We start from the raw sequence: 19,304 nt of genomic DNA, 5'->3' as shown, positions 1-19,304 counted from the left end.
ACTGCAAATTTATTCTCGAGACTGAATGACTCATCCAAACATGATATGCTGGTAGCTAGCTAACCGGTCAGTGTGTTGTGAGGATTTTTTTTTTTTATGTTGGCTTTAACTTCAAGCAGGCACTTACTCAACCAACCTACTGCCTATTGTAATAATAGTTGGGTCCCGTTGGCCCTATATTCCCAGGATTTACTAATTTGTCGCTTCTCAGTTCATCTTAATTGAGTAGGGATCGTTTGGCAATGCCTCTTTCTTTGAACACACAAGCCCTGCCAAGCCAAACCAAACCATATGGTCCATTAACAAAAACAAAAATTAATCTTTTCCCTTTGTTCTTCATTATGCAACAAAATAAAAATTATCTTTGGCTAAAACAAGATAAATCATCTCTTTAAAAATATCATTGGTATGGTCCACAATAATCACAGAAATGGAACAAGGCCTTAAAAGGACTATGCTTTTTTTTTCTTCTTATCACCTAAGTTGAGGAACTGTAGTTTTTAAAACACCTGTTGAAACGATTCCTCACACACTCTGCATAGGCTTTTGAGAAAAAACATTCCACTATTAAAACGTAGAAAAGAAGCATCTTCCATTCCATGCATATATCTGGTTTCAGGGAAGCAGGCTTGGCCAGCCACTTTTTTATCATGTTCATCTTCATCTTTAGTGTTCCACTAAGCCCTTTTATTTATTATTATTTTTTTGGTTTCCATCTCTTTCTTCTATGTACTGCCCCTGCACTGCACTACTTGCAGTACTAAGTCTTCTTTAGTACAGCAGTATGTAATGTACCTATAATCACCGAAAGTTTCCCACAGTATCTACTTTTTGATTTGTATTTAAAACCCAAAAAACAAAAGTAACTTAAAGAACACAAAAGGTTCACCATTGTTAACAAAAAAGCAGACTGAAGCGACTTAGATTGGTCCATAAACTATATGTTTCATTAGAGGAGACATGGGTTTTTTTCACTCACAAATTATATAACCTTATGTTTTCTCATTTCTCAGTACTAACAAAAAAAAAAACTTGGGTTGAAAGTTAATAATATTGTCATAAAAGGAATTTGGTAATGAGTCACGATGGGGTTACAAAAAACCGGTTGGTCAATGAGTTAAAAAAAAAAAAAAGAGCAAAAAAGAGCAAAGAGGAGCAGGTGAGGTCGGGTCAGGGATTAAGCTTAAGGCAGAAAAGAAGAGTAAGTCTGCAAAATGGTCTGAAGGTTCTGGTAGGTGGGTGAGTCAGATAAGTGGGGGTGGGTGCTTTGCTTTGGTTACATATAAAGGCTTATACCCCATTAACATCACTTCATCAGTGGTCAGTTTTCAACTGAAGGCTATACCTTTTATGTTTTAATCCTCCTCATATTTATATGCACGTACACCCACACACACCCATCTTACTCTCTGACTCTGCCTCAGACTCTTTCATGGTTTCTTTTGGTTTTTGTCAGTTACCATATTTTAAAATGGAAATGCTCTTGAAACGTTGTCGTTTCACTTGTAAATTGAATGACTGCCTCTGTAAAATATCTGGATCCTTGATATGGGTTGAATGACATTACATTGGTTTGTTAAACTTTTTTCTTCTTTGGTTCTCTCAAATATACTAACAACTGCGAGGCTTTGGAAAACAATTATACTATTTTTGTTTTTTCTTTTTTTTTAATGTCTGACTATTAATTATTGATTAAAATATTGAGAAATAAAAAATTTTAATTAAATGTGAATTAATTCCATACCATAATGCTTCATATCAAATCTTGAATTAAGATAAGATATCAATTAAAATCTATTAATTAAATATGAAAAAAAAAACGCAAGGAGTAATTGATATTTTCTTTAAAATTTTGAAGCAAATTAAGCTAAATTTGCAAAATTTTATCTAAAAAAATATTTTAAAAAAGGATAATAACTGTTAGATAGATGGCGGGGGTTGATATTCAGGGTTTTTAGGGTTTTATACTGGCTTACACATGGAACAAAACGGTAGGAGTACACGATGACCTAACTTTTTGGTTCTTAAGATTTCAGTTATATATGTAGTATACTTGCTCCACGTTACAACTATTATAGTTGGCCCGTTTTTCTTCCCTACCAAATCGCATCTTCATATTCATATCAATTCAATTCATAAAACATCACACAAAGTAATCGTTTTTATATATTTTTTCTTTGTTTGAAGACCTTTTGAATTTGATCATCTTCAATGGAACAACAAACTAACAAAACCAATGCTCCCTCCAGGAAGGTTTGTTCCATCATTATCATCTATGGTTGAACTTCAACAGTCGATAAATTTTGTAAATTTTTTTTTGGATATTATTCTATTTTGCAGGTTAGATTTGCACCGAAAGCTCCTACTCGCCGAGCACCAAAGCTGAAGGTTAAAACGTATATTATCATCCCGTACATGGATTGCAATGCAAGGCGCCTTTTTCTTCATTTTCAAATTTACTTTTTTTAATCTGCTTATGTCCACTTTATTTTTGGTTGTTTTTTGCGTGGGTTTCAGTGAAGTCATCGAAGACTCTGATGCTGTTCAGGCCAGGGATTTGCTGCAGCGTTTAAATGTACTTGTTTTTCCTTTCTTTTTCTCTTTTTTTTTTTATTTCCATTTTTCTTCATGTTTATCTGCCATTGATTTCCTTGTTATGTTATTTCTTATCTGATCTTTTTCTTTCTTTTTCTCCCAGCAAATTTCTGCAAAGACAAAGCCTAAAGTTGAAAAGAAAGGTTAATTCTTTATCAATTCAACTAAACTATATTGACATGAGTGATAGCACCAATGCATTTAAGAGGAAAAAAGCAAAATCTGATGCAACCGATACCTTAAATAACTGTATTAAAATAACTGAAATTTTGAAATATTACATGCATTCTATAACACAATGTGAGTTCTTAATACACTTTTTTTTATTGATATGCAGTTGCATCTTCACAAGTTGCATTTGGTTTTGGAGCGGGGTCAACTTCAATAAAAACATTTGGAGCTTCCAGAGGTTCGAGCCGTATAGTAGCACGGAAACTATCAATACCATACTATCCTTATATAAAGTTGTCTCGTTAGTGATTGAGATTCCTTTCAGTCTGATACTTAGTGTGTTGATGTTTCAATAGGTAGTGTTCCTACTCCAGGTTTGAGAGAGGAGAAAGAATACAAAGAACCATGGGTATGTACGTGAACTTTGAATTATTAATGCAAACCGTAATTGTCCTTACCTGTTTACAGGTTTTCTAATTTTCCATTGATAGTTTATGTAAGGTATATTGGGTTTATTGGGTTTTCTTTGTTTGGATGTATCTGCAGGATTATTATAGTTATTATCCTGTAACCCTTCCTATGAGGAGACCATATTCAGGAAATCCAGGTATGTGATTAGTTGAAAAACCATTGTTGGTGTAGGCCATTATAGTACTGCAAGTAGATTCCCATTTTTGGAACGAACCAGGCATTGTTCTTCACCTAACTGGTTAATATCTTATTGAATTTGAGTAGCTTTTTATTGAATTTACGACTGTAGAGTTTCTTGATGAGGAGGAGTTTGCTTTAGCAAATGCAACTTTCGAAGAAGATTCAGTGGAGCCAGCAGTAGAGCTTGGTCTAATGGTTAGTATCATAACTACTGAATCAAATATTATATTGTGCCTGGTTTCTTCATGCTGAAACTCGATGATGTTGAGCTACCAGGAGGAGAATTCAGAAGCAACTATGTTCTTTATTCAGTTACCACCAACATTACCTATGACAAAGCAAACAGGAAACATATCTGGGAATGAAACCAATAGCCGTTCAAAACCGGCTGCGAGTGTAGGTTCTGCAAAGAAGACATGTGGCATAGAAGAGTTATCTGCAGGTTTCATGGGTAAAATGCTCGTGTATAGAAGTGGTGCTGTCAAGTTAAAGTTGGGGGATACCCTTTATGATGTGAGTAACTTAACATTTTATAATATTTGCTGTCAACGATGATTTGTCTGACTTGTTATATGTTTCAGATTACATGATGAATTAATGATAAACTATTGTCGATTTGATACAGGTCATACCAGGTTGCAATGGCGAGTTTTCCCAAGATGTTGTAGCTGTTAATACTGGAAAGAAGCATTGTTGTGGTGTTGGGGAAATTGACAAGCGAGCTATTTTAACCCTAGATGTTAATTCTGTTTTCAATCATTTGACTGATCTTTGATGGCTTCTGCTTCTTCACATTTGATTAGTGGTTTACACAGGAAATTTAGAAAATAAAATGTCTATTTAGCACTCATACATAAATTCTTTCTCTTCTTCGAAATGGAAATCCACCATAGGCCATATGATTAGGAACTTCAGCTTGCCATCTAGATTTGGTGCAAGATTATTTGTGCTCCATGCTGTGGTTGAAGAGTCATAACAGTGTATGGAGCATGAGAGTAAGAAGGTGATAGCTTGAATGAGAAGTGTTGTAGAATCATAGCCAAAGCGACCTTAGCTTCAATCATAGCAAAATTTTGCCCAATACAGGTCCTCGGGCCCCAACCGAATGCGAAAAACGCCAGTTGATCTTTCGATGCCTTTGAAACTCCTTGGGAAAATCTCTCCGGCTTGAATTCTTCAGCATCTTCGCCCCAAAGTCCAGGATCATGATTTACGAGCAGGATGGGCAGCGTTAGATCAACTCCAGCTGGAACAGAGATTTCTTTAATCTGGGCTTCTTTGTTAGTATGTTGATATATAGCTATTACAGGTGGATACAATCTCAACACTTCATAAAGTATCATCGTTACCTGCAAGAAGTTCTACATCATTTAATATTTTATCTAAAGAAAAAAAAAACTAGAGATTTGCAGTTCATATCGTTGCTTACAATCTTTAGGTGGTTTATAGCTTCAAATTCGAGCTCCTTGCCGCAAACCTGTAAGACTTCCTCTCTAGCCTTTTCTTGCCACTCTGGGTGCAGAGCTAAGACTATTATCGTCCATGTTAGCAAGCTTGCAGCCGTTTCTTGGCCAGCAAGGTAGAACTGTTTGCATTCCTCTATTACATCGTCAATTGTCATCTTTCCTTCTGCTCCATTTGTGTTTTCTAGAACAGCAAACTGATTATTATGCTGCAAGAGCATGCCTAGCAAGTCATTGGCCCTCGCTTGTCCCGTCTTCATTGCGTGCTCTTTCCTTTGGATAACATTTCTTAGCATTGATGTGATTTCTTTGTTCAATTGCTTTCTCCTCTGATTCTTTTTTGTAGGAATAAATCTGTACATAGTAACAAGATTAGAACAAACCAACAACGTACGAAGATAGGAAAGAGTGTTTTTCTTTCATGTCGAATCGGGTTAAGGGAAATATGCACCTGAAGCCAGGAATGTAGAGTGATTGCATTGCTTCAAGAGTCAATGAAATCAGCTCTTTTTGAAGTTGAAAGATTTTCTTCCCTTCTTCATAGCTGCTTCCAAATGCTGTCCTGGAAATAGCATCAGCAGTAAGCTTTTGAAGTTCAGGCCATACATCAATCTCACAACTTGATTGCAAACTAGCCCTTTCCTTCCACTGCTCAATCATCTGTCCACAACTGACTGAGAATATTGGAACCATCCCCTGAAAGAACAATTCAAGGAACAATGAGAACCCCAACTGAATAAGTGGAACCTGTTTGGTCCTTTTAACAAACAAAAAGAATATTGAAGTAATTGATGGAACCTTGAGTTTCTCGAGATGAAAGGCAGGGTTGATCATCTTTCTGCGTTTATACCACTGCTCTCCCTCAAGAGTTGAGATTCCTCTAGATAGAATGAGAATTTGTGGATTCAGTGGTGGCTTTTGGAAGTGACCTTGCTTATTGGCTAACACCTCCTTCATCATTTCTGGATCCTGTATAATCAGCCTTGGTCTTGTTCCAGTCCAACAATATGATATCTTCCCTGCATTCAAAATAGGGAAAAGAAAAACAAAATGTTTGGAAACCTTTTATCATAACAAAAGAATAAGATGAAATAGCTTTATAGCCTACCATATTTCTGGACATTATCGAGTGTGAAAGGGTCAACACGTGGAACAATGTGGTGACATAGATTAATAGGCTTAGACCAAGCTTCAGTTATCTGCTTTATGAACTGTTTCATGTCCCCAACCAGTAGTTTGTAAGCTCTGCCACCGATACCTTGCTGCTTTAATAGCCTTTCCTGGCTTTTGGGTTTCAACCAAATGGAATAGGAAACTCTTGCAACCCCATAAAGGAGGATGAAGAAGACCAATGAAGTGGTTACTAAAACAAAGCAATCCATACAGAAAAATTTAGCCCAAATACTATGTTTTTAGTGAATTTCAGTATCTGATGAGACACTTGTTGAAATCTTGTATGATTTATTTTAAAATGCTCCAAACTTCAGCTATATATATATACATACTGCTTATGTGTTGCATTATCTGATTGATTATTTGACTTCAAAGTTCATTTCTTGTAGAAGAAAAAGAAAGCACAAGTGTCAAAGGTCTAATTACTTTTATATTGTTTGCTTGCTTGCTTTTTTGAAACTCTTTTGGATAACGACAATACGCTCCAAAGCTAGATGCGTGGAGACCAAGTTGTGTAGGCCATAGCAAGCAGCATTGCAGCAAGCATTAGGCCATAGCCCAAGATGATACGGCTCGTTCAATAGACTTGAATTTGAACTTGTATTGGGTCCTAACTTCCAAAACATAGTCCAAGAGGCAAAACATTTTTTCTATTGTAGTGCAATTTTAAAAAATTATCATGCATTTTTTTTTTCTATTCTTATAAGATATTTGTTAACCCCTTACCAAGAACAAATTTAGGAGGACTGACAGGGGCCTCGGCCCACCCTAAAATAATTTTTTTTTATTCTTTTAAAATTTTTAAAATTTTAAATTAGTAAAAGTAAAATTACGTTTTAACCCCCTAAAAATAATAAATTTTGATTTAATCTATTAAAAATTATATTTTACTATTATAAAAGTTATAATTTAATTTTGGCCCCCTTAAAACAATTTTTGACTTACCCCGCCCTTACCTTACTTATGGAGTTTAAAAACTTCACGAGCGATGTACCAAATATTATTCCTTAAATTTATTTTAAATACTAACAAATAAAACATAATTGAATGTACTTACTAAGTTCATCTATCATAGGAATAGGATCAAATTAGCACCTCTATTATTAAATGGATTAATTTAGTCTCTATACTATTAATAAATAAATAAATCCATTAACAAAGTTAATTTACTATTTAAAATGTCATTTACTGTAAACATAAATAATAATTTAAAATCATTTTTATGGTTCTACAAATGAACTCTTTTGTATGGAGCGGAATAACAAATGAAAAACAATTTTCAAGTCATTTTTATCTGTAAATATTAACTTTATTACAATTTAACTTTATCTGATTTCTTTTAATAATATAGAAATTAAATTGATATATTTAATAGTAGAGATTTAATCCTATAATGGGTTTTGACAGATACTTTCACCAATAAAAACATAATGGATGAGAGCTTGACCCGAAAAATGCAGCTTTTCTCGGTAAATAGGGATGCAATTTTTTTCAAGGTAGAGAATGTGACAGGAGATATTCTTGGATTTTATAATTAAAAAGTTCACCTAAAAATAGAGAGGCAATATATATATTACGAAATTAGATTTCAGACAACTTCAACTCACTTTTTGCAGATTCAAGTATCAAGAATTCAAATAATATTTTGATTTAGTTTTTCAGATATCATATTTATTATTCGCAGTTTATCCAAAACGAGGGGGGAAAACCAATATTTGCATGCTATAATCTAAAACCAAAGGGTCAAAATAAAAGATGATGCATTCAAGATACACAAAGCTAAAGCTTGCTTCCAAGTTCAATCTGCCTCACAAATATTATTCAATGTTTAAATATTGATCCAAAGCTTCCATCATTCAAGAACCAAGATCTTTCTTTTAGTTAATAATCTATGGTGAAGAAGCTGGCACCACATAATCAACAACAATGACACCATCCACATTGTCCCTAACCTTTTGCTTCTGTAGGTTCACATACTCTCCATTTCCCACTGCTGCCTCCATTTCTCCAACTCCACCAAAAACAGCGACCGAGGCAAGTGAAAAGCCCTTTGCTCTTGCAGGTGAGAAATTCTCTCCGCAAGTCATCTGTTGAATACCAGAGATCCCCTCCTTCACCCCTTTAATTTCCCCTAGAATCCCACCTTGCACTTCATTGCTAACACTCTCTTTGAGTTTCAAGAAGGTTACTTTGAAGGCAGAACCAGGGGGCGGGGACAGCGGGGTGGGATCATTATCGGCAACCCAATCAACAGCCATTATATCATCACAGATGGGGATGACGTTTTCCTTGACAACACGCTGGTGTTCGGGATGGGCGGAATATGTGTTCAAATCTTCTTTAGACTTGTACCGGCTATGGAGCATATGGAGAAATTCAAGATAGGAGATTTGATACGATGGACGGGACCAGCAGTGAGGTGCAGGACAGGATCCAGAGAGACCAAACTATTGAGGTTATTAAGCATCGCGTTGACCTTTTCCTGTTCTGTCTCACCTTTGACCTTGAAAAGAACCACATGCTCAATGATGGACATGACGGTCGAGGATTTAGAGGTTCTGGTGAATAAAGTGAAGGATTTTTTCAGGTGATTGAAAGAAGAAAAACTGAGGGGAAATGGTGAGGAAAAGAGAGGGCGAGCTTTCAAACACAGCATCAAAATCAACTAGCAGACTAATAGCTGGAGTAAGATTAATAAAACATCAAACCCACCTGCAAATTTGACATCATATTGTGATAAAAATTGCCATAATAGATATAGCTCAAAACTTAAAATCAAGCACAATTTCAACAACTCCAAAATCCAACCAAACCCTTTCAAAATTGTTAGAATCTAAAACCAATTTTAACATCAGTCTATCAAATTAATAAGTGATAAGCACCCGTTGAGAGAACTACCTATACCATAACATAATATAATATCAACCAATCAATAAAACAAAAATGAACCAACGAAGCTCAAAACCATTTTTTGTAAATGCGTAATAAGCAGAGAGTAATAATCAAAAATCCCAACGGATACAAGCAAAATAAAATCCTTACGAGTCCCCTTTATCCATTTAATCAATGAGAAAGCTCTAAAGAGCAAATAGAAAGCGGGAAATAATAAACAGATATACAGCTTGAGAGAAAAATAAAGGAGATGGGCTAGTCGACTAACACTGATTGACCTGAGAGCAACTATTGCGGCTTTACCAAACTTTGTGGTGGAATTGGAACTGAAATAACAGCGAATTTGGACAATAGGAGATGATTGGGGTTCTCTGTTTTGTTGACCAAAAGAGGTGAAGAGTGCGTGTGCAGCAGCAACATTACGTGGGCCGGCACATGACTGGGCTTTAGGAGCTGAATACGATACTTACTGTTCTGGATCATGATTTCTATACCCAACTTCTTTGCAAAAAATCAATTTATTCTGCATGTTTTGTTGTTGGATGAAGATAAAGGATTTTATCAAACACGAACACATATATATTTTAATAGTTTTTATTCTTAATTTTAAGAATTTTAATTTATTTTTTTAAGATAAAAATATTAATATGATATTAAACTATTAAAAATATATACAAATGATGTGGTGTCATTATTTCATGCAGATCTTTTTAAATAATTGTCATGTTTTGGGTTTAAAATTTAGAATATTGCCCTTTATACGACACTTTGAAACAAACATAAATGAAGCTTAACTTATTATAGTTTATATAAATGGCAAAATGACACTGTTGGCGGCATAAACAAGAAAAATGAACTTTGCCGTAGAAATATCATGATGTTCATGCAAACACATTAGTGATTACAGATCATGTATCGTGGGACCCGAAATTTATATGGACCACATTTGGATTGACTTGGTCCACTTCCTCGTTGTCTCCTTTTTATTAGTAACTTGTCTTAAGAGTTTGTCAGGAATCAATGTCTTGGTCCCAACCAAATAACTTTCTATTTCTTCTTAGGACCCCCCCGTTTTACTTTCATATCGTTAACATTTCTGAAATAAATGTCAATTGACACCGACGGTATACCAAATTTTTAATAAATGGCATTATTATTTTTACAATTATACCAAACATTTTTTAAATTTTAGAAAACATTTTTATTCTTACTATTATTTGGGTAAAGATAAGTTTCATTGGGAGAAGGTTGGGGCATTGCTCGGTTTTTCATGCCATGAAAAAAATACAGACGACAATTTGAGGAGCATTATGGCAGATGAGTGGACAAAATCCAATCCCAATAATAATGTCTGATGATAATAAGTGGCATGGCGTCACAATGTTCTGGTCATGAAGATGCTACTCCAATCTGGGCTGGGGCTCATCGTCACCCACTTGCTCTCTTTAGTCTTTCGTCACCTTAGTCTTTTTTTAGAAAAACTTCTTTACCATTCACTAATAAATGAATCCCCACGTGGGAGCCCACTCGCATTCAAATGCATGCTCGTCCTTTCACTACTATTCATCCATCCCCACTCTCAATTTCTCAATTTTATTATTATTACTGCTATACCCTTTTATTATTTTATTATTTTGATGTTATCCACATGTTAAATATATTTAAGATTTTACTACTAAAATATTTTTATATTAAGTGAACTCGATTCCATAATATAATAATATTTACAAGTAAAATTAGAGTAAAAATTTAATTTAATTTGTATTGATATTGTTATTAGTGTAGAAAATGTGAGTTCGAATACGTAAAAACATATTATATTCATATTTAAAAGTTGTGAAATTATGAATAATTTTAAATATTACATAAAATAAATAAATATTATAAGAACTTTAAAAAGCTTTTTTTAAATGAAATGAAAACGATATGGTTTAATAATGGGAATTAACAATGAGAGAAATGGCCAATGGGTGATTATTACTTTAATAGTGGGGATTGAATCTGAAACTGAAAATGTCTCTCATAGAGACAACTTGTTATGGAGATAACAGCTAGTCATTAAAAGCAGTTGCTGTTCTATATAGTGATTAAAGGTTTTCATGAACATGTATTGATAAAAAAACATTAAATTATTGATTAAAATTATATTTATCGCATTATTTCTATTGGACGAAAATGTATAATTCATATGTTTTTAATATCCCTTTAATTTTTGTTATTAGGGTTTAATTAGTGATCCTAAATCACCACATAAAAAGATGGGTCATTGGCGTTGCCGTTGGGATGCTGAGCTAGTAGCTGCCTGTGGCCTGCCTATGTCACGCGAACCGTTTATGATAAATTAATTTTATAAATAACATAAAATCTAAATCTAAATGAATAAATTACGGGAAAAGGAAATAAAATATTTTTAAAACATAAACGTAAATTATACAAATTTAAATAACTTAATAAATTAAAAATAATCATTATTTTCACATTGAGAAGCATTTTGAGATGCTGATGTTAATTGGTTATGGGGTTTTCCATGTTGTTAGTTAAAGATAAAATTTTTAATATTGAGCGAGAGTTATTTTGGAGAGTCTATGTATAGCATGGGAGAAGGGAATTCATTAGTTAGAAATTGAAAGTAATAATACTCTTCTCTCGGAGACAACTATAGAAAGAGGAGCTGTTGATAGTCAGTTGATAGAATTACACTCTATTCATCAAATGATGTGTTGAGGCAGGAAGATTTGTTTTCGCCATATCCCAATAACTCACACTGTAGTTACTAATCATATGGCAAAAGTTACGGCGACAAGATACATAGAGGTCTAAGTATTTGAAGATCCACATCATTCTAATCGGAATTTAATACAAGCAGATTATCTTAACTATACAAGAGCTAATGTGTTATCTCAATAATGTCGCTTAAAATTATTTTATCCTACTGTTAAAAAATAACATCCTAATATATCATACACAATTACATATGAAATTAATCTAAAAAGGTTAATTTTAACTCAAAATTTTAAAATATATATATGTATATTAAAACTAATAGAAAAACTACAATTTTTCTCTAAAGGGAATTAGCAGCATAGTAAACGTGAAAGTTTTAATTTTATAACATTTTCAATGGCACAAAGCAGATAAGAGATTTGTTGATTAAAATTTACCTTTGGGTATGAAATTAGTTCCAATCCTCTTACTAATAATGAATTTTGTTACCATTTATCTTCTTAATAAGCCTATAAGCATATATCATTGACTCATTTTAGTGAATACATTAATAAACAAAAGATAATAATAGGAGTGGCACACGTTTCCTAAGGTTAATATAGTAAATTTCCATGTTTAATATTGTTGACTTTATATTTGTTTTATATATATTTATATCGAAGTTATCCATTTATTGTTTTTAGTGAAATGGTTTAATCTTTTCGTTGTTTATAGAATTCTAAATTGGGCATCCTGTTTTTTTTTTAATATTACACCAAGAAAAAATTGTAAGTAAATAAATATTTTCGAAACCATGCAATTGCAATACGAATATTTAATATATTGGCAAAATTAATAAGGTTTTCTATAAAAAAATCTAAACTTTACCTCTAAAAAATTTATGACGCCTATTATTGTTGGTTTATATGAATCACATTTAATTATAAAAGGTTTCAAAGAACGTATATATTTGCCACTTTATCCGTCTCAAATGGTTATTTCCTCTTTGATTTTATATATGAAAAACTGAGCATTTAATATTAAAATATTCCAAAATTCACTGGTAAAAATCAAGTCTATACGTTCCGTGCCTTGACTTTTTTTTCTGCTTGTTTGATAAAAGCAGACCCGGATGTTCGTCGTTTATTTAAAGTTAACTGTTAAATTTTATTCATAAAATATATAACGTATTTCATCATAAAACATATTTGTATGTTAATAGTAGGAAAAATATTTTATATTTAATTTTTAGATTTTACAAATAAGAAATGTTTGAAGTTGACAAGTATCTTATAAATAGGGGTGGAGTCAAAAATATTTTGAAGGGGCGGAATAAAATTATATGTTTTTATCATTTTAATAACTTATATATTTATAATTTTAAATGATTAAATAAAAATTATCATTCTTAAGAGCTCAAAATGTAATTTTACAATATACTAATTTAAAAATTTTAAATTATAAAAGGACTAGGGAGAAAATTTCTATTTTAGGGAGGTTAAGACCCTTGCTAATCCCTTGACTCCATGCCTATAAATATATTATAAAATATTTTAAAAATAAAAACATAATAACTTTTTAAAAATTACTTGTAAAAAAAAGATAATACACTAAATACTAACCTTTAATACAAATAAATTTGTAAATTGTCCGGCATTACTCTCCACAAGTTGTAATCCACCCTTATGCATGGACACATTTAGTAAAGATGTAAATATAATTTTTGAAGTCATTTCTATTTTTATCATACAACTCAAATAATTGTAGAATCTATATGTCCAATAGAGGATATACTTTAATTTGCAATTATACTGCTCGATAATTGTAGAATCCGTATGACTAATATGGGATATGGGCAAAATTAAGAGACAGGCAGTGTCTTTTTTTTTATAAAAAATGATAAAACTTTAATAATAATATGATTAGTATGATTCAAACTTAAGTCACATTTAAGATGATGAATATTTTTACTATTAGGTTAATATCGAGGTTCGTGTCTTTAATTTTTCTTAAATGATAAAATTATTTTATTTTATTTTTTAAATTTTACAAAATTATAATTTAGTATAATAATAATTTTATTTTTATCTTTAAAAATAAACAACAAATTGTGCTTCAATTCTGATTAATATTATCTAAGGATCAATAAAGCAACAAAGACGGTTACGTGATTGATTTTGTGGGCCTCAAAACAGCTTTAGGGGAAGATTCTTTAGGACTGAAGCTTGATGAAGATGATGAAGGTTTTACACACTCGAATAAACTACGAAACCTTTTTTTAGCTTTGATAAAATTGATTGACGTGTGGAATTTGGAAATGGAACCAACTCGATTTTAAGACAACAATAGATTGTTGAAAATAGAAATGAACTTTTAAGTCCACCGTTGAGGTGTGCACTATAAATCAGTGATTTAAGAACCTAGATGATGGTGATGTAAGCACGATGATTTCGGCTTGTTCTTTTCTTCTTCTGTCATCAAGCCAAATAAAAAAAAAAAAAATAGAGCTTTTATGAAGGATAAAATTGAAGATTTTCTAAATTTGTTATGAAGTTTAATGATTTTTTTTACTTTTATTTTTGGATCTATTTTGCCTTCAAAAAGGAAAAAATATTTTTTATTTTTTATAGAAATAAATGGGAAAGGAGAGGTTTGGTTTTTAGAAATAGCCTCAAGCAAAAATTAATTTTATATTTTAATAAATTCTACAAGTTGTTAATAATTTTAAAATAATGTTTTAATGATGTTTTATATTTTAAGTATTTTTTAAATTTGATCCATCAATAATCACATCAAGAATTAATATTTGACATGTGACATATTTTAATTAGTTAAAGATATTTTCTTAACACCATTAACGCCGGGCACCAAAAATATAACTAAACAAAAATACAACTAAAACTTTAAGTAATAAAATAGAAGAAAATAAATTTAAGTGAAAAATAGATATAGTTTAAAAACTAAATCATAAATAAACTCTTGTAAATAATTGCGCACAAATAAATGTTTCTATTATTATAGCAGTTACATAATAAATGTAAGCATTATTTAGTAGTGGTAACTAAACGTATATTTTATTCGTTAAAAAAACATTATAAAGCTCTCATGTATTTTAAATTAATAATATAATTTAAAATATTAATTAAAATGTTAATCTCATTTGTGTAAAATTTAATTTTATTGCATAAAAAATATTTCAAAAAAAATGAATGAATAAAAAGAGGGAGACAAATGAAAGTGCGTCGTCCGTATAGTACTGATTGAGGCGCAAAAACATCAGCGTCGGATTTCGTGTCCCCTATTTTTTTACAGCACGTTACTATTTGTATTATTATTTTATTTTAATCCTTCGGCCTCGCTATTCTATCACAACACCTGTGGCGTGATTGAAGTGTGGGACCCAAGATGTGGCCTACCAGGAGAAGGAATCATTTTTAAGCTCTGGCTCCGGAATCTGGATAGCCTCGGATCCGAACCTATAGATCTCCCGAGCCTCAATCTACACGTGTCTATCTTTCATTCGCTTGAAACAGTTGTTCTGTGTAAAATTATTTTATTAACACTCCTTATCTTATCATTTATGACTTTTATCAATTAAAAATAAATATATCATTTTTTCACATCATTCATAATCTCTCATTACCAACTCTACATGTAATATAGAAAAAAATGATATTATTAAATTTAATTGGTAAAATTATAAATAATATAATAAAGAAGATTCATAAAATAATTTTTTTAGGTTGTTTCCATGAAGAAGAATTCCTAATTTTCTCTTTTTATATGCCGTTTATTTGGTATCACTTTATAAAATATTACCTTTGCTTTTTAAAAAAATATATTATCAAATAACTGTGATCTACCACGAGATACCACACATGTTTCATGCCGAATATATACCACAAAATGTATATAAATTTATGATATTATTCAATAGTTTACTATCATAATAATAATAATCAAATTAATAGTTTCAGAAATTAATCATGGATGCCAGTGAAATATTGGCTTAACCTGAAGATGTTAAATTAAGTTTAATTCTCATAATATGTAATTGCATTGTTTTCTATTAATTTGATTTTATATTTTAATTGATCTGATATTTTTTTATTTGTAATAATGAAATTTTTAAAATATAAAATAAATTAACTAGATAATACATCAAACTATATAATAAATATATACTTTTTTTCTAATTTATTATATTTTATTTTAAAAATTATATATTTAAATGAATCACTCTTTCTAAAATCTATTTATTTATATTATACTTTTCATCAACATTTGGGATTGGTATATATATTAATACATATTTACATTAAGTTTCTATGTTGGTGTTATGAGTTAACCGTCGCTAACTCAATTTAAAAATATTAAAATATTCTTAATTTTAGAAAGTAACATATATTAATATAAATGTATTTTTGTCTTTTTATGCTTTAAAGTAATATCATAATAAAATTTCAACTTGAAGCACATAAAATTTAAACTTTTAACCTAATCATTTCAACTAAGTATCAAAATTCAAATCACAAAGGATTTTTTCTTTTACACAATGGGTATGGGACGGTTATGGTAATTGTTTGCACCGCCTTACTCCAAATATATAAAAATATTATTTTATCATTGTATATATAATTATTAAAAGGGTAAAAATGTAAAATGTATTATTGAAAATTTTATATATTTTATGTTCAAATATTTTTTGAAGAATTATGTTTAATAATTTACTTGACTTTAAAAATATTAAAGATAAATAAAAAATTTAAATTGAAGATGAGTCCGGTGAAGCGAAATAAATGCATTTAACATCTATAGAGGTGGTAGTAAATTTTAATATTATACATCTATAATAGAGTGGAGCAGGTGATGGAACAAAGCGTAGCAACTATAAAAAAATAATAGATTTAATATTCATCCTATCTCGCTCAATTGTCATCTCAAATTTTAACTAACTCCCTACTTAATTTTAATATAATTTTTCATAATATATAATAATGTTTGTTGGCAAATTTGGGGTACTATTTCGAATAAATCAATAAACCAAAAAAATCAAAAGGTTTATATGCAAATACTAAAAATACTAATCAACATCAAACTTTAATTGATAATAAAACCAAAATAATAAACAAAGTTGTTTAAGATATCTCGGGTTGTGGGACCCGTTCAATTCATAAGATGGTAATTTTCCATCATAGTTGAAATGCCACGTGGCGAATAATGAACACCAGCTCGAATCACTCATCATCATCATCCCCCGGATCTGAGCAAAACACACAGAAAAGCAATCCTATCCCCCACTGAATCCAAAAATAACAATAAAAATTAAATATAATAAAAAACAAACAGATAGATATTATATTAATATATATATCGAGAATATATGGAACTATCTGTAATATTTGGACACAAAGCAAAGGGGTCTGAGAGCGTGACTGTCAAATCTACATATTCTCTTCATCTTCTTTCTTTCTCTCTAAAAACTCTCTCTCTCATAATTCAGATTTTCTTTCTTTTTTATGGTTCTTAAGATTCGGTTTAATCGGCGATCGTTTCCCACAGTTTCTCGGGAATTTCTTCTTTTCCTTCCTTCAATCTTTGTCTCCTCCTTCACCTGAATATAATGCTCCAGATTTTCAAGGTACGTATATAAAATAATATTTATATATGATTGCTATAGTAGGAAAAGAATTTCGAATAAATACGGTGGTAATATCTTCTTTTTTTTCCTTCTTGTTTCCCTCTTCAACAGTTAAATTAATGGTTTTATTTTTTTTGTAGCTGATGGCTTTCCTTACAATTTTTCCCCTTTCTTAAAAGGTTTGGGTCTTATTAGCTTATTGGTTTTGTTTTTTTCTTTATCACTTTTTTGGGGTGAAAATCTGGGAATTTTGGAGATTTTATGATTTTTTTTTTCTTTTGAAGATCTTCTTTTGCCTAACGGGTGATGGGTTTTTATGCTTATGTATCGTTAAGTACGTTTTATTGGTTTTGGTTTTGAAATTCCCAATTCAAGGTCATTGTTTTCAGGTATTTCTTCCCTTTTTCTTTTCCCAGAATTCGAATAAATTTTTATTTTCTTTTTTCTTCAATCTAACTTTTATAAAAAGATGTGTACATTTTTGTTTGTTTATCGATATTTCAGATTTTTCAGTTTTGGTTGTAAAGAGATTTACAAAACATAATGCTGTCTCCCTGTATCAATTGAGTACTTTCTCATGACTCGTGAGACTAATCTTCCCTGCATCATTGACTCGGTTTTTTTTTTTTTGGTCTTTGAGATTCTTCTTTGAAACCCAGTGCTTTATGTGGGTATTTTCCGAGCACATTCAAAAAGGACCCTTTTATGGAAAACGGGATCTTGCTTTTTCACATTCTCATCATAAATAATATTAATAATAGCAACTATAATAGTAATAAAAAAAATGGTAAGTACTGATCTTATTATCATGTTTGTTAACAAAAATTCTTCTGTGGAAAAGTAGAATCCATGGAGGTCATGATTTCTACCGCAGGCCTTTGTCTCTTATGCTAAAAAATGCCTTGAACAATTCCAATGCCTTCTTCATGTTTTGTCTGGGCTTCTTTTTTTTGCTTTGTTGAACAATATTAGGAGTTCAGATATGATTATGATTATTACAAGTTTTAAATATATACTTCTTTTTGTGTTTTTGGATTCAGGACTGGTTTTGATTTGATAGAACTCTGACTCAAAAAGTAAAAACAATGGAGGGTGACACATACTCAGGGCTTGACAATGGAACACAGTTGGATGGCAACGTGGTGCAGATATTTCAGAAGAGCTTTGTTCAGGTTCAGAATATATTGGACCAGAATAGGTTGCTCATCAATGAGATTAACCAGAATCATGAGTCCAAGATCCCAGACAACTTGAGCAGAAATGTTGGTCTAATTAGGGAGCTCAACAACAACATAAGAAGAGTTGTTGACCTTTACGCTGATCTTTCAAGTACCTTCTCCAAATCCATGGATACCTCATCTGAGGAGGATCTGAGTGTTGCTATGAGATCTGATGCCAAAGCTGGTCACAAAAGAAACAGGCCTGTTTGATTTAATTCTAGAGAAAACAACAACAAAAAAACAAGTTGGGGTTTTTATGCTGGCAATTCTTTTGCATGGTGGCAAATGAAGAAACTTTTTTCAAGTAGAAACTAGATCAAAACTGATCAGATTGTGTGTAACCCTTCTTCGCTTTTGTATCATTGATGAACTGTCTTCATTTCTCAAAACTTACAAAATAATATAGGTCTTCTATAATTTCTTCTATTTGCACTGTAACTCCTTTTGTAACCATGGATCTGATATTGAAATGAAAAGCATATGGGGGATGTTCATTTCTAAATTTGCCGCTGTCTTTGAAAATGGGTAATAATAGGTTGTTGCTTGTAAAGTTAAACCATCTCTTCCTCTTTTTCCTTTTTTTTTTCCATCTTATAAATGTCAAATTTTTTGTTGCTTTTTTTACAAAGAACTGATCTTTATTTCTGTCATGCACTTTGAAACTTCTTAAATTTTCCACTGATAAGGAAAAAGAGGTTGTTTAAGAGCTTTTAGTTTAGCCTAAAACCTTTTTTCTCTTTGTCAAAAAGGCTGATATCTGTAATTATGAGTCTTTTACAAATTTTTTTCTGTCTC

At 31.3% G+C, this 19,304-nt stretch overlaps 3 protein-coding genes and 1 pseudogene across 4 annotated transcripts; 2 read left to right on the top strand and 2 right to left on the bottom strand.

Moving 5' to 3' along the window:
* Positions 1-1,856: 1,856 nt before the first annotated feature.
* Positions 1,857-4,250, top strand: LOC108485997 (uncharacterized). The gene is made up of 11 exons (XM_053028738.1): positions 1,857-1,991; positions 2,188-2,253; positions 2,341-2,396; positions 2,518-2,575; positions 2,699-2,738; positions 2,933-3,004; positions 3,123-3,175; positions 3,313-3,373; positions 3,527-3,612; positions 3,694-3,930; positions 4,043-4,250. The coding sequence occupies exons 2-11, from the start codon at positions 2,212-2,214 to the stop codon at positions 4,190-4,192; spliced, it is 855 nt and encodes a 284-aa protein (XP_052884698.1). The 5' UTR covers positions 1,857-1,991; positions 2,188-2,211; the 3' UTR covers positions 4,193-4,250.
* Positions 4,141-6,419, bottom strand: LOC108485000 (cytochrome P450 CYP72A616-like). The gene is made up of 5 exons (XM_017788870.2): positions 5,989-6,419; positions 5,679-5,899; positions 5,332-5,576; positions 4,847-5,234; positions 4,141-4,766 (listed from the first exon to the last, which is right to left on the bottom strand). The coding sequence occupies exons 1-5, from the start codon at positions 6,260-6,262 to the stop codon at positions 4,341-4,343; spliced, it is 1,554 nt and encodes a 517-aa protein (XP_017644359.1). The 5' UTR covers positions 6,263-6,419; the 3' UTR covers positions 4,141-4,340.
* Positions 6,420-7,796: 1,377 nt separating this feature from the next.
* On the bottom strand, positions 7,797-9,498 carry LOC108484573 (stress-response A/B barrel domain-containing protein UP3-like; annotated as a pseudogene).
* A 7,476-nt stretch (positions 9,499-16,974) lies between these two features.
* On the top strand, positions 16,975-19,011 carry LOC108485402 (protein ELF4-LIKE 3-like). Of its 2 annotated transcripts, XM_017789235.2 has the most exons (3): positions 16,975-17,289; positions 17,430-17,468; positions 18,330-19,011. In XM_017789235.2, exon 3 carries the CDS (start codon positions 18,375-18,377, stop codon positions 18,717-18,719), a length of 345 nt encoding a protein of 114 aa, XP_017644724.1. In that variant the 5' UTR covers positions 16,975-17,289; positions 17,430-17,468; positions 18,330-18,374; the 3' UTR covers positions 18,720-19,011. The 2 variants fall into 2 exon arrangements, with proteins under 2 accessions (XP_017644724.1, XP_017644723.1); XM_017789234.2 differs by lacking the exon at positions 17,430-17,468 and having other exon boundaries at positions 17,003-17,289.
* The last annotated feature ends 293 nt before the right edge of the window (positions 19,012-19,304 follow it).

The sequence above is a fragment of the Gossypium arboreum genome, chromosome 5 (assembly GCF_025698485.1).
Source record: "Gossypium arboreum isolate Shixiya-1 chromosome 5, ASM2569848v2, whole genome shotgun sequence".
Taxonomy (NCBI): domain Eukaryota; kingdom Viridiplantae; phylum Streptophyta; class Magnoliopsida; order Malvales; family Malvaceae; genus Gossypium; species Gossypium arboreum.
The sequence above is the reverse complement of the archived record's forward strand: the minus strand, read 5'-3'. Positions and strand labels throughout refer to the sequence as shown.